Source organism: Syngnathus scovelli, chromosome 4 (assembly GCF_024217435.2).
Source record: "Syngnathus scovelli strain Florida chromosome 4, RoL_Ssco_1.2, whole genome shotgun sequence".
Lineage (NCBI taxonomy): Eukaryota > Metazoa > Chordata > Actinopteri > Syngnathiformes > Syngnathidae > Syngnathus > Syngnathus scovelli.
This window is the reverse complement of record NC_090850.1, coordinates 11,772,759-11,795,382: the sequence shown is the minus strand read 5'-3', so window position 1 is coordinate 11,795,382 and position 22,624 is coordinate 11,772,759. Positions and strand designations below refer to the sequence as shown.

At 44.2% G+C, this 22,624-nt stretch overlaps 1 protein-coding gene across 2 annotated transcripts; it reads right to left on the bottom strand.

Annotated features, from left to right (window-relative positions):
• Positions 1-628: 628 nt before the first annotated feature.
• On the bottom strand, positions 629-21,913 carry fn1b (fibronectin 1b). Of its 2 annotated transcripts, XM_049717366.2 has the most exons (46): positions 21,592-21,913; positions 20,592-20,717; positions 20,253-20,390; positions 19,823-19,954; positions 19,388-19,525; positions 19,005-19,151; positions 18,739-18,921; positions 18,428-18,610; positions 18,151-18,327; positions 17,123-17,278; positions 16,916-17,044; positions 16,003-16,146; positions 15,533-15,654; positions 15,230-15,398; positions 14,817-14,993; positions 14,606-14,734; positions 14,393-14,482; positions 14,019-14,213; positions 13,216-13,494; positions 12,839-13,102; positions 12,558-12,652; positions 11,052-11,220; positions 10,684-10,770; positions 10,342-10,533; positions 9,227-9,505; positions 7,751-7,942; positions 7,562-7,651; positions 7,100-7,366; positions 6,903-7,019; positions 6,478-6,639; positions 6,249-6,404; positions 5,772-5,888; positions 5,296-5,565; positions 5,012-5,199; positions 4,665-4,752; positions 4,366-4,545; positions 4,200-4,289; positions 3,819-4,007; positions 3,387-3,476; positions 2,789-3,192; positions 2,569-2,707; positions 2,219-2,380; positions 1,885-2,010; positions 1,628-1,734; positions 1,470-1,547; positions 629-1,169 (listed from the first exon to the last, which is right to left on the bottom strand). In XM_049717366.2, the coding sequence occupies exons 1-46, from the start codon at positions 21,731-21,733 to the stop codon at positions 1,092-1,094; spliced, it is 7,332 nt and encodes a 2,443-aa protein (XP_049573323.1). In that variant the 5' UTR covers positions 21,734-21,913; the 3' UTR covers positions 629-1,091. The 2 variants fall into 2 exon arrangements, with proteins under 2 accessions (XP_049573323.1, XP_049573324.1); XM_049717367.1 differs by lacking the exon at positions 9,227-9,505.
• Positions 21,914-22,624: the final 711 nt, after the last annotated feature.

The window sequence follows — 22,624 nt, the reverse complement described above, 5'->3', positions numbered from 1 at the left end:
CGTTCGCGAACGGGAAAGTCAGGATTCGTTTCCTCACTGATCCGTTCTCGCGAGGAACTGGAAATGCAAATCACTCACTCACTGACTCGTTCACTCACAGATCCATTCAGTTGCAATTCACGACTCGTTCGTGAAGGGAAGTTACGTCATTTTCTTCTTCGTTTTGTTTTACAGCGAGGTGGCACCAGCTTCAATGCGCATTACTGACACCTACTGGTTGAAGTCATATGAACTAAAAAAAAAGAACGAATCACTTTAGGAAGGGGGGGGTGTAGTTGTATTGTTTGATGTATATGTTGTTCCCACGAGATGTTGTAATATAGAGAAAAATGTGTGCGTTGCCGTTGTCGACATTACCATGTGTTTACTTGATTTTATTTGTCTGGTGTATTGCTTAGTTGTATGTGATATTGAAGTTAAAAAAAAAAAAAAACGGATCAGCGTGCGTGTGTGTGTGGGGGGGACGATTCGTTGTGCGATTCGTTTGAACGAATCTTTCGCGTGAAGTGATTCTAAAGATTCAGTTCACTTAAAAGAACTGGAATGCACATTACTGAGGGGGGGGGGTGACGTCATTGCCTCCCCACTCATGAACCTCACCTCAAGTCAATGGGACAGACTGCGTTGCTTTAATCTTGGCTCTTTCCAACTTTATTACAATAAGAGACTTTCTGTCGAGTAGAAACAACTTTGGCATGGACAACAAGATACAAAAATAGAACAGCGACAATTCCACTCACATTCACACACAGAAATTAAAGGGATAAATTAGTAAGAGACAGTGTGACCCCTCTTGCCAGCAGTAGCGGAATGCTTTGAAACGCAACAATGTTTAACAAAACTATGCCTGAAACACACATTGAGTTACAAAAATACTGTAATGGCCGTTCCTATAATAGAGCCAAGTTAGAAATGGTCATGAGTGAAGGGATCATGTTGATCAGGCAGAAGTGCAGTTTAACATTGAATGAGCATGTGTCAGAAAATGATTAGGCCGTTTGCGCCACGGCAGACAACGACAGCTCTGGGTTCGGGCAGTGCAGTAATCAGACAATAAGGGAGCAAAGCGGTCAGTCCGACGGGCGGTTCTCTCACTCCAGAGGATCCCGGACCGCCAGCGTGTCTGCCAGAAGGTCGGGTCGGAGACATTCAATGGGGCAGTGAATGTTCTGGAAGGAGAGGGAAGTGTTGAGCAAAAGGACATAAACTCCCCGATCACAACATTTGGGACACCAGTAGCACAATCTAATGAACAATTTTAGGTTTACTAGTATGGGTAAAAGTGGCTGGAAATAAGATTAGTAGTTGTGACCATGTCTTACTAGTAAGTTTTTAATCAATAATTGGCACTGGTACATACCTTAACCTTACGAGTAAACTATTGTGCTGCATGAGTAACACCACCGGCCCAACTAGTAGGCATTTGTCATGCACTAGTAGTGGAGCTCAAGATGGATATGAAGACTCACCTTGCCGTATTGAACAGGTTGCACCACACTGGCGTCGGCGTCCGATGCCGGTTTGCGACAGTTCTCGCATCGCCAGCCCTGTTCAAATAAAAAAAGGAACCATCATACATACGTGACCCGACCGGTGTTTAAACAAAGGTCACTGTTTGGTATGGTACCTGCTGTCCGCCGTAACATGTGCAGGTGCAGATGGCGCCCAGGTACTCTTTCTGCCACTGGTTGCCCACTTGGAATGTTTTGCCTTCATCGTAGCACACTGATTCATCTGTGAATCAACAGATAGTTCCAAAGCAATATTTTAATATTAGAAAGAGTTTTGGCTCTAGCACAAATATGCGGGTTACACTATAATTTAGGATTTAATAGCTTGCGAGCTGCAATTTGACGACCACAAATGAAGGTATCGGAGCCTTACGTGGTTCACACTTGAACTCTCCTTTGCCATTGCCCAGGCAAGTGCAGCTCATCAAGTGATTGTTCTCGGCCTGGCGGTCCCACTTGTCTCCGACGCGGTAATTTTGCCCATTGTCATGGCACCACTCTAAAGAACAACACCATAAAAGATCCAAGTGAAATACACAATTTGTCTCTCACTTGCATGTAAAACACTCACAAGGTAAGAAATATTAAGCTTCAGTGTGAAATTTCAAGATGAACTGAAAATGCACTTTAGTTAACCTAAGTTGACCTTCGCTAAACTTTTCCTTTTGTGAGAAGCGCATTTCTGTCGTATGAAGGTCGAAACATACTAGAGGAGTCACATCTGAAGTGTCCCCTTCCGAGGCCCAGACACGTGCACCACAGCTTGAAGCCCGTCTCGGACATGCGTTCCCACTGAGTGCCGACATCGTGGTAGGTTGCGGTGTACGTGTCGTAGCAGGCGTCGTCTGTCGGAGGAACTCCCTCTTGGACTGGCGGGAAGGAAGATGACAAAGTCACGTAAAACAGAATACATGTGTAAAAAATACAGTAATCCCAATTAGTTTTTTTTTTATGAGAGATTTAAGGCATTGCTAATATTTTGCAATTTTGTGACATGTTTACCTTCCAGTAAAGTAGTGATACATTGAATGTAAAGATGAAACTGTTTGGGACTCACCGGTGTTCTCAGCGGTAACAAGCTGCTCAAGGACCTTGTGTTTGAGCGCTCCCTTCAGAGCCTCCACAATCACGTTGTAGTCAGCCCCAGGGGTGAGGCCGATCAGCGTGGCGGTCGTGGCGGAGCCTGGTAAGCGTACCTAGTGTAGAAAAATGAAATTGCATTGAAATTCAAAGTTGTCGATCATATCAAATCGATGGCTTTCCATCGCCGCTCTTACCTGGAACATTTTCTCATCCAAATGTGTTACTGGATTGCAAGAGACCAAGTACGCGTTGCTCTGACTGTACGGGTTCCAGGAAATGGAAGTTCTTGTTTGAGCCTCCTGCGGGAGACCTGTCTCGTTGGCAAAGATGGTGCCATAGGGCACATTGAGCTTCACGTAGGGCTTGCGCCGGCCACCGGCGTCAGGGAGGGGCACAAAAACTAGGGGCTCTTGAACTTGGCCGTACGGGGTCTGCGGGGTGGGCCGGTTGTTGTTGTTGTACTCAGTATACTCCACATGCTGGCTCTGACCACCGAGACCATCCTGGTTATTGTTTCCCACTAGCTGAACTCTATTGTCCAGATCAGTGGTACCTCCAGGGCGATGGGGTTGCGGCACAGGGAGCAAGGAGTCAGGTCCTGGGAGAGGCAGATCAAGTTGTGATTTTACCAGTCATGGGATACCATGAGTGAAAGGTTCAAACTGTTTGTAATGTTACAGTGGCTTCAACTTTTCTTTCATCCAGAACAGAATGTAGAGTTGTGAGTGTTTGACAAGAAATAAAGAAGGATAGCAAATACAATTTGATAGTCAAAAGTGTTGGAACACTTACGAGTCCTGATTCGTCCCACAAGTGGAGTACTCCTCTGTGTGTTTTGGATGGCAACAATCTTGATGATGTACTCTGTGGCTGGTTTCAGGCCTGATCAGAGAAGTACAGAAAAACATTTCAACATTTAAGGTTTTTTTTTTTTTTTTTTTTACATAATGGATGGATGGATAGTTCTGGTCATCATTAATCAAGTTGTAGTTTTGTTTGCACAGTGTGCAGGTTCTAAAAAAGTCTTGAACATTTGTTTTATGTTCATTCCTGCCTAGCAACACATAGAATACACATATTGGTGTAATTAAAAGGCTATAATTAGAAATGACAAAATAAAACAATAAATGAATGGTTTCATTCCATTTGGATTAATCTAGTTAAAATTGTTAAAAAAAAATATGGACCAAAGAGCCCAGAGGATTATGTGGAGCAAAAGCCTACCAGATATGGTGGCGTAGTTCTGTCCAGCGTGGGGCCGTGGCTTCAACTCCTGTGGAGTGGCTCTGGGCTCCCCGTAGGTGACGTAGTAACCCGTGATGGACGTGGCTGGAGGTTGCCAGGTGAATGAGATGTCGGTGGGGTTCAAAGACGTCACTTGAAGGTTGGTGGGAGCTTGGACGACCGGTTTAGCTACAGAGAAAAATTCAAAAAAATCTGTGGAATTGGTCTTATTATGGAACCTTTTCTAGTAGTCCTCCGCTGCCATTCATTGGCTTTTTTAAGCAATTACAAGCACATTTGACAAATTTCAACATGCTGCTAGTTAACTTTAATAGAATTAACATATTGGCGCAGAAATGCATATAAATACACAGACAGTACCTGTTTGGACAGTAAGTGTATTCGGGGCGCTCCTTGTGTTGCCGTTCAGAGTGTACAGGTTAATGGAATATGTGGTGCCTGGCTGGAGACCTTCAAAAACATATCAGCACACAGTGAGTAATGGCAAATATGATTTCCTCTGAAATGATTTTTTTGGGTGGTCTACCTTTGACAGTGTATGTGTATACATCTGCTGGGATGGTCTTGGTGATAGTGGGACGGGAGCTACCCTGGGGCGTGGCTTCAAGGAGGAAACCGGTAATGGTTTCCACCTTAGCACGCCAGCTGAGGGTGAAAGAGCTGTCCCCCACATCCTTGACATTCACACGCTTAGGCGGACTTAGATCTGCATGGGAAAGGAAGATCTATTTACGGGCCACCACTTGTTGGTCACTACATTTCACAACTGTGTGCCAGCCACACACACACTTTACTGGAATAGAAGGTGCTGAAATATCAGATTACCTTCCAGTGTGGTTGCCTCTCCCACCAGTGGTCTGCTGGTGACGGAGTTCTTCAGAGCATAGACATGGACCTGGTATCTGGTGGCTACCTGTGGTACAAGTACAAGATAAAGATGTACAAATTCGTTCATGGTGTCTGTTTTACTTGAAAAAAAAAAACCCTCAGTGGGTGTAGCTGTGAGATAAAAAGACATGCAGTAAATAGAAAGAGGCAGATTTAACCTTGACAAATTGATTGATTGATTGATTAATTGATTGATATATATCTTGGGCAGAAAAAAACTGCGAGAACAGAACATGATCACCATGCAAGTTTATAAAATGGAAAATCTAGCGTTCAATTTTTACCATAAGCCCGGGTATGACCACGCGTGTTGTGTCAGGAGAAACATTGAGTTCCTTGGCGGGACTGTTGATGTTCTCTGGGTTGACAACCACACGGTATCCCGACAGTCGTGCGTTAGGTGCCTGCCACGACGCGGCAAAGGAAGTGGGCTCCACCTCTGAGATGAGCAAGTTGGTGGGAGCGGGAATGACTGAGACAGACGAACACAAAGATGGAGCAAATACATGAGCAATTCGGGCCCTCTTCATTCTTAGTTAAGAGCATGCATCAGCAAAGTTGTGTCTACCTGTGGCTTGCGTTCCCACCAATGGTGTGCTGGGTGTGCGGCCATGGAGAGCAATGACTTTGACAGTGTACTCCGTTCCAGCCCGAAGGCCTTTTATGGCCACGCTATCCTGATCGCCTCTGGGTGACGGACGCAGCTCCCTCTCGCCATCTTCGGGGCTGGAGTAGAGAACGCGGTAGGATGTGACTGCGCCCTCTGGACTGTCCCAAGCGATGCGCATAGAGTTGGCATCGATGTCAGAGAAGGTCAGATCCTTTGGACGATCCATCGCTGCGGGGAGAAGGTGAAAAGAAACCAAGGAAATGAACTATATTGAAGTTTATTGAGGAGCAAGGGAACCTTGAACCATCCAATTTATGGGACCCACTATAGAAGCTTTGTCAAAGTTTGGTCACTTGAGTGATTCCACATGAGTTTAGTAGTTAAGAGTTTTCATTTAACCCTTTCAGTTTTCCTAGATAAGATCAAAAGCAGACCTGTGATGGCATTTTCCACCACTGCAGAGGAAGGCTGGCCATCAGTGCCCAGGGCAGAGACGCTCACAACGTACTCCACAGTTGGCATCAGGCCTGTGAGGGTCATCTCAGTTTGAGCTATAAAGCAAAAAAAGAACACAGCATGTTTGGAAAAATGCAAGACTAAACTTGTTTCTACACAAAATATGGACCAGAGTATTAGGACACGAATACATCTGTGGCTATTGGAGGTGGAGCAAAATAAGAACATGTCATGGAGCTGAGACAAGGTCAGGCTGACATTTTAAATGATTTACAGGAACTGATTCACAACGTGTGGTGCAGTTGGATTCCCTCTGTTGGTAAATCAAATATCACTGCCAAAGCAGCATGCCCGGTTTAATCTCTGATTTTAGATTTGATCAAATTAACATTCAGAGGGAATTTGGCCTAATCTAACCCATGTGTCCCAAGACTTGTAATCCAACTGACTCTTACCGGGAGACACGTCCCTTGAGTAGGATGGTCCAAGGCCATTTTTAGGTGCGCCAGTGACTCTATAGCCTGTGATGGGCCCCCGAGCAGGAGCCCAGCGTACTGTGATTGCATTGTCGCTCACATCAGTCACATCCATGCTAGCGGGCGGCTCAATATCTAAAGAACAAATTGAATTTCAGCCACTCATAGTTCCGAGTTAAATATATTTTCCTCTTTCAATTTCCTTTACCAGTCTTATGTGTGATGTAGACCGGGGTGTTGGAGGCGGGGTTATCCCCTCTTCCGGTAACAGCATAAACCGTGATGGTGTAGTCGCTACCCGGCTGCAGATCGGTGATGGTGGCTGTGGTCTGAGTACCAGGGATGGTGAACTCTTGAGGCGCTCCCCCACCTGGAAATCGACAGAAGACCCCACTTTTAATTATGGATGCAAAATTTCAAAGATACAAACCTTTCACGAACAAAATTAAAAGTTAGCTCTCAATAGGGAAATTGCCACAATCTCTATGGTAACTTTCCAATTAAGAATATTTTCAAAGTTCCCCACTTTCACTTCCCATGAAAATTGGGTGGAAACATTTTTTTAAACTATTGATCACTAAAATTTGAGGAGTATTTACTGGGTAAAAATGACAATTGTAGAAGAAACCATACTGGTGCCTCTGTAAGTGATCCGGTATTGATTGACGGCAACAGAGGGAGCGTCCCATCGAATGGTGATGCTTGTGGGCGAAGACGACACGACTTCCAGGTCAGTGGGAGCATCAGAAACTGGAGATGTGGAGAAGATTCATTAGGTTTCAATACAAACAAATGAGAAAGATGACACCATTCGTATGCAAGCCACTCACTGGTGGCCTGTGTGCCCGTCACAGGTTGGCTCTCCTGGTTGCCTTTGACAGCGTACACAGCGATGAGGTACTCGGTCTCAGGAGTCAGCCCGGTCAGAGTGTAATAAGTCCTGCTAGGGGGAAGTCTCTCATCCTTGGTGCGTCCACCACTTGTCTTCTGATGGCGGATCCGGTAACCCGTGATGCTAGCGGACGGAGCCCGCCAGTTAATAGTAAAGGAGTTGGTTTGGATGTCAGAAAAGTCCAAAGCAGTTGGGGAATCCACAGCTAGAAAGAAAAAGTATACATATTATACAATCGTATAATCTCGAGGTGATACATTTCAGGGCGTTGTAGAATTACTATGGCGTTCCGTGGGTGGCAGCAAACTCAAAATGTTTCATTGTGCTCAAAAGGATACTATTTGTCCTGATTAGTGATACAACTTGTCCTGACTAGTGATACAGCTTTTGTCTCACTCACCTGTCCTCTGTGTTGCTGTGGCAGGGTTGCTTTCTCGTTCTCCATAAATGTATACCACACTAATGCGATATTCTGTGTCAGGAAGCAAATCTGTACAAATGGGAAGGGAGACAATTCGTTAGAATGGCTTGCAACTCAAAACAACGGCTCCATAGTTGTCATAGGTCGGTTGCTGTGTTGTGGCCTTACTCTCCAGCAAGAAGGTGTTGGAGGCTCCGCCCACGTTGACCTCCTTAAAATCGCGGTCGTCAGTCACAGGGCTGTAGCGGATGACAAAGCGAGAAATGTCGCTCGGAATGGCAACGTGTGGGACTGTCCATGTGACTCTGATGTGGTCAGGACCCACACCTCCGAACTGCAAGTTGGTTGGAGCTGGAATCACTGAGGATATGAGGGAATAACAGCTTGATCTCATGTAGAAAGCAAAACAACATTAGACCAACAATACTTTGCTTTTGGAGTGGTACCTTGACTTATGAGTTTTCTGTTCATCGCATGGTCGACATGTTTGATTTCTGTGCACCGCTAGATGGTGGCAGCAAACTCAGTGTGGAAGTATTTGTAAACATTGTTTTGTACTCACATTGTCCATCTCTTGTGGAGGTATTTTGACAAATGTCTTTTTTCTTTTTCTATTTTCGCCTTCTTGATTTGTGTGTGTGCAGTTTGGCAGATTGCAAACAGTTCTGCAAAAAAAGAAGCCAAGTGTGCTTGCTTCAAGCTGTTTATTGCCAATGCCAATTGACGTCTGCTGCAAAACTAGACATACGAAAAAGAGAATTACAAGTTTTCAACCACATACCACTTTGACTGGAAATGTGCCGTCTTAATTTTCTTACATTCCATTGGATTGCGGTATTACCTTATGTTTAATGTAAGGTTCTATTGTGCATATCAAAAAAAGAAACATTACAGTTTTCTGGGTGTTCTGGAGTAGTATTAATGGCATTTCCAATCATTTAAATGTGTAAAGTAAATTTAAGCTACTAGTGATTGCCGTTATGAGGATGGTCATGGAACGAATGATATAAATTCATAAGTCAGGGTACCACTGTTTAGTATATGTACGTATCATTCCAGAATTGGAGGACATAACCCACAAACAAAATACAGAAACATGCCTTTTCTGTATAAAGTTATTTCTAAATATCATTTAAAATACCGCTTGAGAACTGTGACACCTTACAATGTTTTTTTTCTCTACTGATGACCAACTTGCTCAAATAAAATAGATAGGCAGTTACAAGTTACCATAAATCTGCGTATTTTGGGAGTATGACTTTGTTGATGTCTTCCTTGTTTAAGCTTCTTTGTTTTATCACAGACATATTTTCAGTACGATAGTAGTAATTATCCTCTGAAGTGGTGTCTCTCGCCATACACACATTTCCTAAAACCTTTTCAGGATTCAAATTAAATGTACCATTTTTAATTGTTGATTTATTTAGCAATAGATAAATAACACTGTATCTCACGATGTCTTTTGATGGCCGTGCTGAACGAATCAAAATATTCCCTTTTTTTGGCAACTTTTTTTTTTTTTTAAATAAAGTGGTCCCTCCGATTCTGGAATAACCCATGTACAAAATAAGAAAGCTAGAATTTTCAAATTGTAAAATCAATGGTGTCGTTCTCCTCACACATAAATAGAAATCTGAAATTCACCCGCTTGAGTTTGCTTTGTGTGTGCGGTTGGCTCGCTTTCCCCCTCTTCCGTAACTGTGACGATACTGATGACATAGTCCACGCCGGGCTCCAAACCACGAAGCGTGTAATAACCAGCTGATGCGTCCACCATATCTTGAAAAATGGGCAAGTTCTCGCCCGCCGTCGCTACCGTTATCCGGTAACCCGTTATTGTCGAATAGTTCAGTGGGATCCAGCGCAGGCCAATGGTGGTGTCAGTAATGTCGACAAAGCGAATATGTCTCGGTGGAGGTATGTCTAGAAGAGTTAGGCCAGGTGCAAAGCGCAAGCAACATGAGAAAGACATAGACAATGATCACCGTACACAGATTAATTCAATGAATTCAACATTCAGTGCCAGGAGCGATACAGTCAACATTCAAATCGGACAGCAAATCAACAGTTGAGGGCATGCGTCACTTAAATGATTATGACACACAAGACTTTCATGCAAATGTTAGCCAAAGACCCCAGCAGGTTATAATGGAGCAGGCTGAATTAAACAACAAATTACATTTAATAGTGCAGTGTCACACACAATAATCAACAAGAATTTTGGCTGATTTTTTGGCAGCAGAAAAAAATCTCCCCGAGTGGCCCAAAAAGATTTTTTTATCTTTCCAGAATTTAAATTCCGCAATTTTGGTGAGAGGAGTACTTTGCATTGGTGGAATGTGTGATCATAAATAAGGATAAAGTATCCTTGGGGTTTATGCTCATGATGCTAGTATAACTTGCTCTAAACTAAACAATAAAGTTCGAATAGGAAAGTGTTTTTTCCGGAACTCTGCACCTATTTGATTATGTATTTTTCTGACCACTTTTTATTTTTACTCCCTGCATTTTAAAGACACACACATACACACAAACTCTTCTGAGCAAACTCTCTCCACTTTTTACTTTGCAAATAGCTCCAGTATGAAAATCTAGCCGTCGTGAAAACTGACGGACGTGGGGAACAAAGACAATAAGTGTCTTCCACAATCTCACTCAGCTTTTTCTCTTATTTCCCACACGGCAAACACACTTTTTACTCTGCGCTAGAGTGTAGTCTTCATTCAGCATGTGTCAATGTCTTTTCCATTTGCACTTACCTGGGGTGATAATAGTGGACACGGGCAGACTTTCCAAATGCTCCTTGACGGTGAACACGCTAATGTTGTACTCCACCCCAAGATTGAGGTTCTCCAACACGCATGAGGTTTGATCAGCCCTCACAAATTCCTCGATGCTGTTTCCTTTCTGTCCACTGGTAGGCGTGCTGGACACTCTGTAGCCGGTGATGTCTGCAGAGTGAGAGGGTGGGAACGGACGTCAGATTTTGTTCCTTTACGTATGAGTCACCGTGAGAAGTCGAAAAGATGTACCGGGAAGAGGTGTTTTCGGAGGTCAATGTCTAGACTCGGTGGGCTCCGGGCAGCCCGGTCAATATTTACCTGGTGTTTTGGAGGCCGTCCAGTGGACAGCGAGATCTCCTGTGTCAGAGTTGGACTGGACTCTCAGGTCAGTGGGAGGAGACAAAGCTGCAGGGAGACCGCGGTAGAAGCATTGGGACATTGAGCAAATGCATAACAATCAGCCAAATGGGTCTGAAATGGTTTTCGCTGTGTAAAATATGAGAGCACCACTGGAGCAAAGTTTAAGGAAGACATCTCGTTCTTAGTTTGTAACGCTTTCCGTTCCAACTCGCTATGTAAAGACGCAAAATCAGTTAGCACGTGTATTTGCATCTACTCCCTTCAAAAGCCTTGCACTTGCATTCCCGGGTGCTTCTGGTCAGTAAAACTGTTTGAGAGTTACTCACAGGTGACAACGTTGCGGGTAATGGCACTTCCACGAGGGCGTCCATTGAAGATGGGCTGAACGCTGTATGTGTACTGAGTTCCGGGAATCAAACCGCTGACATAAAGGCGCCCAGTGTCAGAGGTCTTGTGTTTTGGAGACTCTCCTTGCTGGCTGGGGAGCACAGACAGCTGCAAAGAAGATCAGATCACTCAATGAGAAAAGCACACATTACTGTAGACCGCAAAGACATTACATCATAATGCTGAGCCTGTCATAAAGATTGAATCTAAGCTACTGACACTGGGCTCTTGGGTGAAATTTCAGGATGAACTTCATTTGACCTGTTCGCAACGCTCTAAGCCCACTCTGGAATATTTTGCACAATACGCTCCTCCCGATAAGGTGTTGCATTCCATTCATAAAGTGATTACCGTATTTGCCGGTGTACAGGTCGACTCGGTGTATAAGTCGACCCCCTAAAATTCGACGGAAATTTACGATTTTATGATATATCCTTTGTATAAGTCGAGCTCAATTGTTGCATTATATTAAACTTCAAAATTCAATATGCGAAATTTATTGACGAAATGTGTTCAAATTCCGCGCATGCGGCTGTTTATAAGCACCGCGGAGGAGATCGCGGCCGGCGAGCTCGCGCACGCCGCCCGGCACCAACGGGAGGCCGGAAATAGCTCCAAGCCGAGCGGATCGGCACTTTATAAGCACCGCGGAGGAGATCGCGGCCGGCGAGCTCGCGCACGCCGCCCGGCACCAACGGGAGGCCGGAAATAGCTCCAAGCCGAGCGGATCGGCACTTTATAAGCACCGCGGAGGTGGTCGCGGCGCCTCATTGGACTTCCAGCGACCGGCGAGCTCGCGCACCCGCCCGGCACATCCGGGAGGCCGTGCGCACGAGCCAAGTGGCCGAAAATAGCCCCCGCCGAGCGGATCGGCTGTTTATAAGCACCGCGGAGGTGGTCGCGGCGCCTCATTCGACTTCCAGCGGCCGGCGAGCTCGCGCACCCGCCCGGCACATCCGGGAGGCCGTGCGCACGAGCCAAGTGGCCGAAAATAGCCCCCGCCGAGCGGATCGGCTGTTTATAAGCACCGCGGAGGTGGTCGCGGCGCCTCATTCGACTTCCAGCGGCCGGCGAGCTCGCGCACCCGCCCGGCACATCCGGGAGGCCGTGCGCACGAGCCAAGTGGCCGAAAATAGCCCCCGCCGAGCGGATCGGCTGTTTATAAGCACCGCGGAGGTGGTCGCGGCGCCTCATTCGACTTCCAGCGGGCCGCGCACTCGCGCACGCCGCCCGGTTCAAATTTTCTAAGTGCAACGCACAATGAGATGCATGAGAAACGGCCTTGGTTACCATCACATTTGAAGCGATGAATACGAAGTTAAATTTTATGACTCGGTGTATAAGTCGAGGTCGATTTTTTTCGGTCGATTTTGGATCGAAAAAGGTCGACCAATACACCGGCAAATACGGTAATTTTCATGTGGCGAGCTTGTTGTGGCTGCTACCTTGTAGCTAAACCTGCGGACGGGTATCCAGGAGATGATGATGGAGGTATCGGTGACCTCTGTGCTGAACGCAGGTGCGTTTCCCATCTGGGGAGCTGGAAAACAAGGACAGAATGATATCATATGACAATTTCAACCAGTTTGACTTTAAGTGGGTGCAAATGTTCATGCAGAAGCCTGATCAGCATTAAGTCAAATGCACCAAAGGGGATAAGTGTTCTAACAAATTATGTAACACTCGAAACCTCTCATCTTGAGGCCAACCTCGAGACATCACTCACCTGTGGTGAAAAGCGTGGTAATGGGCTCACTAAGCACACTGTTCAGCTCAGAGTGCAGAGTAGCAGTATAATCGGTTTCAGGACGCAAATTCCTCAGCGCGTATTGGGTGACATCACCGGGGATTCGTTTCTCAACAGGACTGGAGCCCTGGATACTCAAGAAGAGACGATAGCCAGATACTGAGGCACGGGGAGCTTCCCAATTAACCAGAGCGTTGTCTGGACCGATGTCGGTGAACTGCACGCTGGTGGGAGCATCTGGTTCTGGAGGCAAAGCAAATGTAGGCTATATTCTCGTTCATTCCTGCAAATTCCCTTTGAATAATACCAACGATGAAAATTCCCAAATATTCAATCACACAAAGAACAACACATACTGGTAAACATCTCTCCCATCAGTGGCTCGCTCTCCACACCCCCGTTAATGGCATAGACATAGAAGCGGTACAGAGTGCCTGGCTGCAGGTGGGTGATGTCAGCATAGGCGTTGGGCGACACCGGCAACTGGAGGGGTCTGATCTCGGTGCCGTCGGGCGCCACGGGGGAAAAGGTCACCCTGTAACCCGTCACCTCGCTGGGTGGTCCATTCCATGTGAGGGTGATCTTCACATCGGTGACCTCATAAAACTGCAGGTCGGTGGGGGCTGCCACCTCCTCTGCGGCACAAAATCAATCAAGACAAATGAATTGACAAAAAAAAGAAAATATCACCTTAAGTCGATAGATCTCTAAAGATCCATTATAATTATAAGGTATGTAAAGATATCTAGCAAGCAAACAAACTGAAGTGTTGATATGATTTTCTGTAAATGTCTTCAGTATACGATTGTGACACAGCATTTGGATATCCATGGAGTAAGATATTACGATTCATGTTCCAGATTAAACAAATGATAGATGAGAAATGTTCTTCAACAAAACAGCATCTGGTTTTACTCTGAAAGTCTAATAAACATTTTTAGCCTGACAAGTCAACAATTCAGCTGTGGTTGCGATAAGAACTGATAGATAGCATTTCTTTGCTTGTTGGTGGTGCTCACATTCCATTCTCTTAATCTTTGCACAAGTCTGTTTCGAACACCACCGTGAATCATACAGAGGGTCATGCAGGGGTTGCGATGTGCAAAAATCGTAAAAAAAAAACATCCCGAGAGCTTACATCAACATTCGACAAACATACCTGGTTGAGAAGATCCAGCCGTATGGACTTGGACAAAAACAGGCTCACTTTCCTGGTATTCCTCCACAGCAAAGATGCTGATGTTGTACAGTACACCCGGGTGAAGGTCAACCAGGGTCACAGAGGTCTCTGACTCGGGCAGGTTCAGCTCGGTGCTGCTGCCCTCCACGGATGGCGTGTAGACCACACGGTAACCTGATTGCACACAGACGCAGACATTCAACAACCATACATATATATTACCCATAAATATTTATGTGTGTGTTCATTAGATTCCCCTTGATTTGATGTTGATTGCCATAAAGTTCCATGTAAAATGACAAGAAACCTTCTGGTTCTGTTGTTTACCACAAATACAATATGAAGTTGATTACCAGTAATAGGAGCTTGAGGTCTGGACCATCTGATGCGGATCGAGGTCTCTCCCACATCATCGATAGCGTGCTGAGTAGGAGTGTCAGGAGCTGGGGAAATGAAGGCCACATTGGCACACTTTTATTGCTTTTATTCTAAAATTTTAACATCTTCAATACAAATCACACTGTAAACTAGATTGACCTGCATACAGCAAATGCGCTTGTTCTTACCTGTCGTTTGGGATGTGGACAGGATGAGGTTGGCATCGCCCTCGTCCGGAAGCTCGTAGACGTTAACGTTGTATCTGCGCCCTGGCAGGAGGTTACCGATGCTGACAGAAGTGGATGTTCGAGGAAGATCTGAAATAGAAAACGTAAAGTTGCGGCCAGAACACCTCTGCGCGTGGGTGTACATTTGCGCAACGTCGTTGTTTCTTCTTACCCAAGACTTGCCGCTGTGCACCTTCCTCGCTGAGCTCATACTCCACCCTAAAGCCGGAGATGGTGGCCGAGGCCGACGTCCAGGACACGACGAAGCTGTTGGAAGTGATTTCCGTCACAGATTCGGAGGTGTCGACCAGCGTTGGAGGTTTGTTTGTCTCTCCCTCTGAGGTTTCCACTTGAGAAGAAAAAGGATACTGTTTTGTATGGTGTTGACTATTTTAGAGAATGTTTTCAGTTGTACACAGCTTCATTCTGTGAGACGTTTCAAATATTTTGTTATCTTTGAAAAGAAGTACTGAAAGTCATCCTTGTATGATCTGCCTCACTTCAGCAACATTTTGAAATAGCTTTTGTAGTTGAATGTGTGAGTTGATATGAAGACAAGATTTGGAAAATTGTAGGTTTACTCACAAGAACCATGGGTGGTGGTGAAATCGAAGCGTGTGGTCTCACGTTGTCCGTACCGCAAGATGCTGATCAGCTGACCCTCATAGGTGACCCCCGGACGCAGACCGGAAATGGTGTAGGAGTTGAGGTTACCGGGAACGACCACCTCCTTCCAGGGGCTACGAGAATTTTTCTAGGAACAACAAAAAGATGAGATGAGCGACAACCATTTTTTAAATTTTTTATAGTCCTTACATCATTAATGGAGCAGAGTAAAAAAACATACTGCAAATCAGTGAGAGACAGGGAGACGTTATCGTGACTCACAATCTTCCATTTGAGGATGTACTGCGTGATCTGAACAGATGAGGGGGGGTTCCACTGGATGGGGTGCGAGTCGGGCTGTTTGCCCGCCTCCGTGATGATGACCTGAACTGGCCTATGGCCGCCTGGAAAGTCGCAGTGAGACTCGATGAGAGAAAGAAAAAGCTGGAGGCGACATCCAGTAGGTTAACATGATGGTGTTACAGTAGGTGTGGGTTGATGCTCACAAACATTCTCACAGTGTGACATAACACTTGAGTACTATGGCTCACCACTATTTACGTATCTGCCCACCTTTATTGGCATGTATCTTTTATTCATTGGTGCTGGTCAGACCTTTGCAGAAATATTTTACTGTGTAATTTTAGAATGAGAGCTACAGTGAAAGGATTGACATTGCACAAGTCTTTTTTTTTTTTTTTTTTAAACTGAGGCAGTGGATGAGGTTGATCATGAGTTTGAATGTTTCCCACCTTGGTAATTCTGCTGGGGTTCACACCTCATTTCTCCAATCCCATTGCCATAGCAGTAACAGCGATAGTGGATGCCATGGATGACTTTGTCCCATGACTCTCCGATTTGATAGAACGCCCTTGTCTGTGGCTCCTGACACTGATCTGTTATAGGAGAGGAAAATGACATGCTTGTGGTTGTTTAACTAGCCCAAAAACATTTCCAAGATATAAAATATTTTGAGTGTAAGAGCACCTGAGGCCAGAAGCCTTGTAACAAGTCACAAGACATCAGGGAGGAAAATGGCTGATTTTCACTTATGGGTGTACTCACTTTTGTTGCCTCAAGTTTTAACATTAATGGTTATGTGAGAGGACAGAATTTTCATTCAAACATTCAGTGGGGCAACTGAATTGCTTCAGTGGTGCAATTACGCATTTCTCAGTTATTATCATTTGGCCCATTTCTATCACTAGAGCAATTTACAGAGGTATTGTTATTTTAATTCCCAAGTGGGAATATGACATTGTAGTTGAGCCCTCTGCTCATCCGCGGACCTAGAGAAGCCTCAGAAGCTTGTTAGGTTGTGAGCTAGCTGGTGGCTATCACCTCTCGCTGTGGTGTGGAATATCCCATGATGATCCAGTGGATCAAACATGAAAAGGATGTGTTGACATAAGAAATAAGAAGACAAAGTAGCATCTATTTCTCAGCGGACACACCCACAGCATTTGGGTGTGGAGACAATGGCTTACTTTTCCTGATTTTAAAGCATATAAGCAGCAATTTTATTAAATCAAATTTCGAAGGGTTATTCACAACACTCTTCTCTGTGGTATGTTAAATTTAGAAGGCATTTCTTTTCGTTTTACATCGACTTTAAAACTAATTTATGGCTTATACACAAAGTGATTTACTAGGCCAAGAACTTACCAATAGCATCACACTTCCAGCGTCCGCGTCCCTGCCCATAGCAAGTACAGTTCATCATGTAGCCCTCGTCGTGGCGCTTGGAGAACTCCTGATTGACGTCATAGGTCAAGCCCTCCACAATACACTGATCTGGACATGCAAAAACGACACACACCTTGTTGACAGATGACATAACACAAGAGCTTCATGACATCTGACGGCTCTCACCTCGCAGTTGTGAGTGAGCGATACAGTTCCACTCCCCCCGACCATTTCCGAGGCATGTGCACTCCATCATGTGCCCCATGACGTCATGTCGTTTGTCCCATTTGTCACCAACGCGGTGCATGACTCCGTCGTTAGTGGTGCACACCTCCTCGTGAGCTACGGGAAAGGCACACAAATAAGGACAAAATCTGGCACAGTCTGCTGGCACACATGCTTGTGGGTATTGATTTGTTTCTGTTTGAGTTCTGATCTGGACAGTGTAGCGGATGCCAAATACTCAACAACAAAATAAATCCATGTCAGAATAGTGCCCATCTTTCTTTTTTTGGGAGCATTTTAGCTGTCCCAATCCAAATATAATGAAACTTTGCAAGGGTCATTTTTAGCAATATCCTAATCTTAATCGGTCAATAAATAAGTCAATAATATGTCGCCAATGTCAAGTTTCACTTTTTGGCTTTATTTGGAGCAAATTAAAACACATGAAAATTATATTTAAAAAAAAAATTCTTGTCATTTACAGAATTAAATCATAATAAAATGGCTTTTATTATAGATATTCTTGAATATTTGGTGTTTTTTTTTTTCAACCAGATTACATTTTTGATTGATTTTAGGACAAGGGAACAATTTAAGTTGCAATTTAACATGGAGCAAATGACTGATGTGATTTTGACTGTAGTTGAGAAATCATCTGCTGACCATTTAAAAGAATTACGTTTTATCGTATTTTAGGAAGTGTAATATCTTCTTGTGATTAACTGATGTAATTTTTGAGGAGGGATAACATTAAAAATAAAAAAATGTCATTTTCAACCATGTGCAACATGTTCAAATGAAATAAAGTACTGTTTTTTTTTTAGCATCGGAAGTGACAACTGCATATGTGAATATGACCACGCCCAAGAAGAAATACACTTTTTCAAAACAGCCATCCTGCTTGTATTTCAATGGTCTCTTAGCATGCAAGTTTGTATGAAATTTTATTCTATTCTTCAGTATTCTCAAAGTGGAGTTCACACACTCACCAGCCATGGGGCAGAATCCAAAGTGTTGATCAGCATCATAGTTGTACGTGGTTCCGCACCACTTCATGCTATCACGACGGCCATCCGATGTGCAGTCGGTGTAGTTGCGGCCGCTGTACAGGTAAGGAAAGTGGCAAAGGGCGCCATTGGAGTTGCCTCCTCGTGTGGCCACAATGGCTGGTCATATGGAGGAAAAAAATGATTATACACTGCTCATTTTCCATGCAGTCTGTCAATTTTGTCCTGTAAATTAAAACTGAATCAAACATCTTCTTACCAGTTTTCTCAGTACAATAAGAGTACTGCTGGTCTCGCTCATAGTCGGAGGTGGTGGAACACCAGAGCTGGCCATCTGTGCGTCCGTCCGTGGTGCACGAGTAGTAGGTCTTTCCCATGAACACAAATGGGAATACGCATAGCTGACCATTGGAGTTGCCGCTGTACACCTGGCTGCGGGCCTCTGTACAAATCAAGAATGTCAATTTGCTGTCAATTGATGCTTTTGAAAACTCCATGAACCTATTGATTTGTCAGAAGAGGTTCCTTGGAACCCCGAATGAGGGCGAGAAGCTTGACAATTTTACTCACCCCACTCTTGACAGCTGACTCCGTTACCCAGACAAGTACAGAGCATCTGCTTGCTGCCCTGGCTCCTGATCCAACGCTGTCCGTCGTAGTAGGTGGCTCCAGAGTCCGTGCGACAGGTTCCTTCAGTGGGAATCTCTAGCTCCAGCTGAGGATGGAGTGGGCTCACCACCACCGAACCTGTGCCTGTTCGAGACCAAAGTAATTGAACGTGTGTGCGGTTCTCAACACTGGTGCCAAAGTGAAATATGTTGGCTTTCCTTTCTCACCTTGGCCTGCATTGTGGCGCTCACACTTCCACTCTCCACGACCGTTTCCCAAACACAAGCACTGCAGCGTGTGCCCATTGGCGTCATTCTTTGACCATGTGTCTCCAATGCGGTGGGACCTTTTGGTGTCTTGGTCATTGCAACGATCTAGTAAGAAAGCCAGAGTACTCAGAACCGGCTATGACAGCATGACTAATGTGTGCGTGCGTGTGCGTGTGTACTGTGTATGTGGGGAAATGAAGCTTCATGCTTCATCCATAAAATTGCCGACCTATGTTGAAAAGAGAGTGCCATCTAGAGGTCTCAATAACCACAACAACTGGTTCATGAATCATATTGAAGCCCCATTTTCACATCACTAATATATGCATGCTTCTGCTTACTCCTTGAGGTGCACGTAATACGGCCATTTCCCTCGCCCAGGCAAGTGCAGTCCAGCATCATCCAGCCTTGGTAGGGTTTCTCCCACGTCTCTCCCACCACATACGATGAGGCGGCATTGTTGTCGTAGCAACGCTCAGCTGTGCAGATAAGCGAGCATGTATGGAACACGGTTTCAGCATTTATTCAAGATACTTTATATCAAGCTTGATGTGCGTGGAGCAGTACACTCTTAGTCATCATACTAAGACATGCACTAATAAAACAAGTGTCTTACTAGTAGTAATGTTTTTCTGCTGTTAGTTCGACTGCCCCGTAAATTATTTACAGTGACATCAAACATAAGTTGGTCTAGGTTTGTGAGTGTGGCTGTCTGCACTTTGCAAGATGGCCTGTCCAACCAGGGAAAAAAATCATTTAGCAATTTAGTTACCCACCCACAGGCTTGCAGGTCCACTCTCCCTTGCCATTTCCAAGACACACACACTCCAGCATGTAGTCCGCAGTATCATGAGGCCTCTGCCAGGTGTCACCGATTTTGTAAGACCTTCCGCCTTCATGGCAACGATCTACAAATGACAACATAATAGGTTCAATCAGCTAGTAGAGAGAATTGTATTTCTGTTACTCAGCTTGTACGTGTTGATGTTCCGTTAAAGGAGAAGTTGCTGGATGATATAATACGTCACTGAAAAAATGTCTTCCAATAAATTAACATGTATGCATTTGAAACTTTTCATTTATCATGGGTGGGGGTGGATCAGGAACGTATTTCTGTACTGTACTCTCAAATTAAAAAATGCTAATACAAAAAAAAAGTATGTTTTCTGAACAAGCAAACTCTCCATCATATTTGAGGTAACTCACTTGCGATGGTACAGCTGATCTTGCCCCGACCAGATCCGATGCAAGTGCAGTCCCACATCATTCCGTCCTTTGGTCTCTCGTAAGTTTCACCAACCCGGTATGTCCGGTCATTGTACTTATCATAACAAGACTCCTCCACTAAGAAAAGTACAAAGGAAGCACAACATAATAACGATACAGTAGTCAGAGGGGCTGCCTGCGAGACAATTGCTTTGCACACAAGTGGAATAAACTGTGCGCTTGCTCAAGTAAATTGCCGTATACCGCAGAGTAAGTTGAGGTACCCTATTATAATGTGTGATAATGAGCGTGATAATATTTTAAAAAAATGTCACTAACCTTCAGGCTTAGTTTTACATTTGATGCCTTGTGCTCCATTGCAGGTGCATAACAGCGTGCTGCCCCGGTAAGGTTTCTCCCACTGCTCGTTCACTCTGAATGAGCGACCGTTTTCCTCGCAGCCAACTACAGTACAGATCACAAAAATGCTTCCTGGTCACAATATTATTAGATGAGCAATCAAGACAAAAATATGCAGTCTCTCACGCACGGTAAGAAAGGGATCCGTCTAAATATATTAATTCTTGAGATTGTAGTTTGCAGCTTGGGTAAAGCTTGCACAAAGTCTTGCACTTTGCACAACATCCTGAGAGGTTTTTTTTTCTAATATTCAAACCCAGACGGAAAGGCATTTATTCAATATCCTTAATAGGTCCATGTCCTAGTATGCTTTTGTCTGAACAGGTAAGACAGTCCAGGGCACTGGTAGATTGAATGTTTTTTTCCACTACTAATTTCACCTTTGGCCTGTGAGTATGCACTTAAGCCTTACTGCACTTGTAACCCTACTAGACCTAACTACAAGGTGAGTGTATTACACTCGTAGCCTCCAGGACTCTACCAGTAGCTCCAAAATGCTCATTAGTAGTTTTGCCTCATGAGTTACCTAAAGTATTGTGCAGGAAAAAAAATGTTACATAGTCACTACATTGTCTTACTAGTCAGGATAAATAGTCTACTAGTGCACTACTCTAACAGCTTGTTTGAGCATTTATTCCATTATGAGGACGACTTTGGCATATATTTCTGGTGAGGCAAAATAACTAAATAACATTAGGAATTTCTAGTCGTCAACATCTAGCGAGCCACTGTTGCGCAACTATGCAATTGTTTTCCCAACACTGTCAATTGAATGTGAGGATTATTATTATAGTTGTAAAGACACGATAGAAATAAATGCAGATCATAAAACAAGAACACACTAAAACGGTGATTAATAAACTTAGAATTGCAATTATGGGTCAAGACAAAAAAGTTGCTGAAAAATGCATGCACAAACCTGTGCTGATAGCCTCGGTGTCGTGGAAATCAGGATACACCTGATACTGTCCACTCTGTCGTTTATTCTTTGGCACACCGTGGACCACTGCGCTGCACACGCACAAAGCCACCAGAACGCTCGTGAGTGGGACACCAGCCATTTTACGCACAAAAAGAAAAAAACCCAAAAGTGAAAAGAAAGCACAGTTTCCCTCTCTAAAGAAATAAACTGACAAAGACAGAAAGAAAGTAAGTAAGTAAAAAAAAAAAAAGTCTCAGATCGTATCAGTGGGCTTTGTTGTACCCACTGCCGTGCAGTCGGTGCGCAAGGCTGAGGTGACCGACTCGCAGCGCTTTTAAAGGGTTGGGAGGGAGGGCGGGAGGGAGGAGGCAGCTGGGCTTCCATTGTTGAGGAGGGAGGCTGTTGACACTCTCTTTCAGTCAAATAATATCAGCGAATCTTGTGCTGAAAAATAGGGGGGGGGGGGACATGCTCTGGTAAAAGAGTTCTTATTCGACTCTTACAAAAACACAAAGTAACACAAAAAGTACAAAAACAAATGTTAGAAAAACAGTTCTGTAATGAAGTATCTGCACTTTGTTATTGTATGAAAATGAAAAAGTCATGCAAATTAATGAGTTAGGTTATTCTGCAGAGAGAGCATCACAGGTTAATTTCAAATATTCCATTTATAACTTTTATTGGCTCATTGCATCCTCAGAAATGTATCATTCATAACATCAAACAATATTATTACCATTATTAACAAGACAAATGACAAAAATACAAATTGTGTTTTTATACGTACATAGGAATATAGCATATCAGGAAAATAATATCAGCGATGGCAAATCTTGAACTGAAAAATAGGTGGGGGGGAATAATTAATTTTAAAAAAAGATTAGCAATCTCATAAATGTTCTGTTTGCATTTCTGCTCAGTAAATGGAATCCATATCTGTAAAGTTTACAGTACTTTTACTTATCACAGCCAGACCATGTAACATGATAAAACATTGTGCTGTGCACCAGCTGTGCAAAGATCTGTGATT

Coding starts and splice junctions, on each gene's coding strand:
- fn1b (XM_049717366.2), bottom strand. CDS start 21,733: ATGGCTGGTGTCCCACTCACGAGCGTTCTGGTGGCTTTGTGCGTGTGC. Junction 20,718..21,591: donor CACCGAGGCTATCAGCACAG/GTTTGTGCATGC, acceptor TCTGTACTGTAG/TTGGCTGCGAGGAAAACGGT. Junction 13,495..14,018: donor GGCTGGATCTTCTCAACCAG/GTATGTTTGTCG, acceptor TTTGTGCCGCAG/AGGAGGTGGCAGCCCCCACC.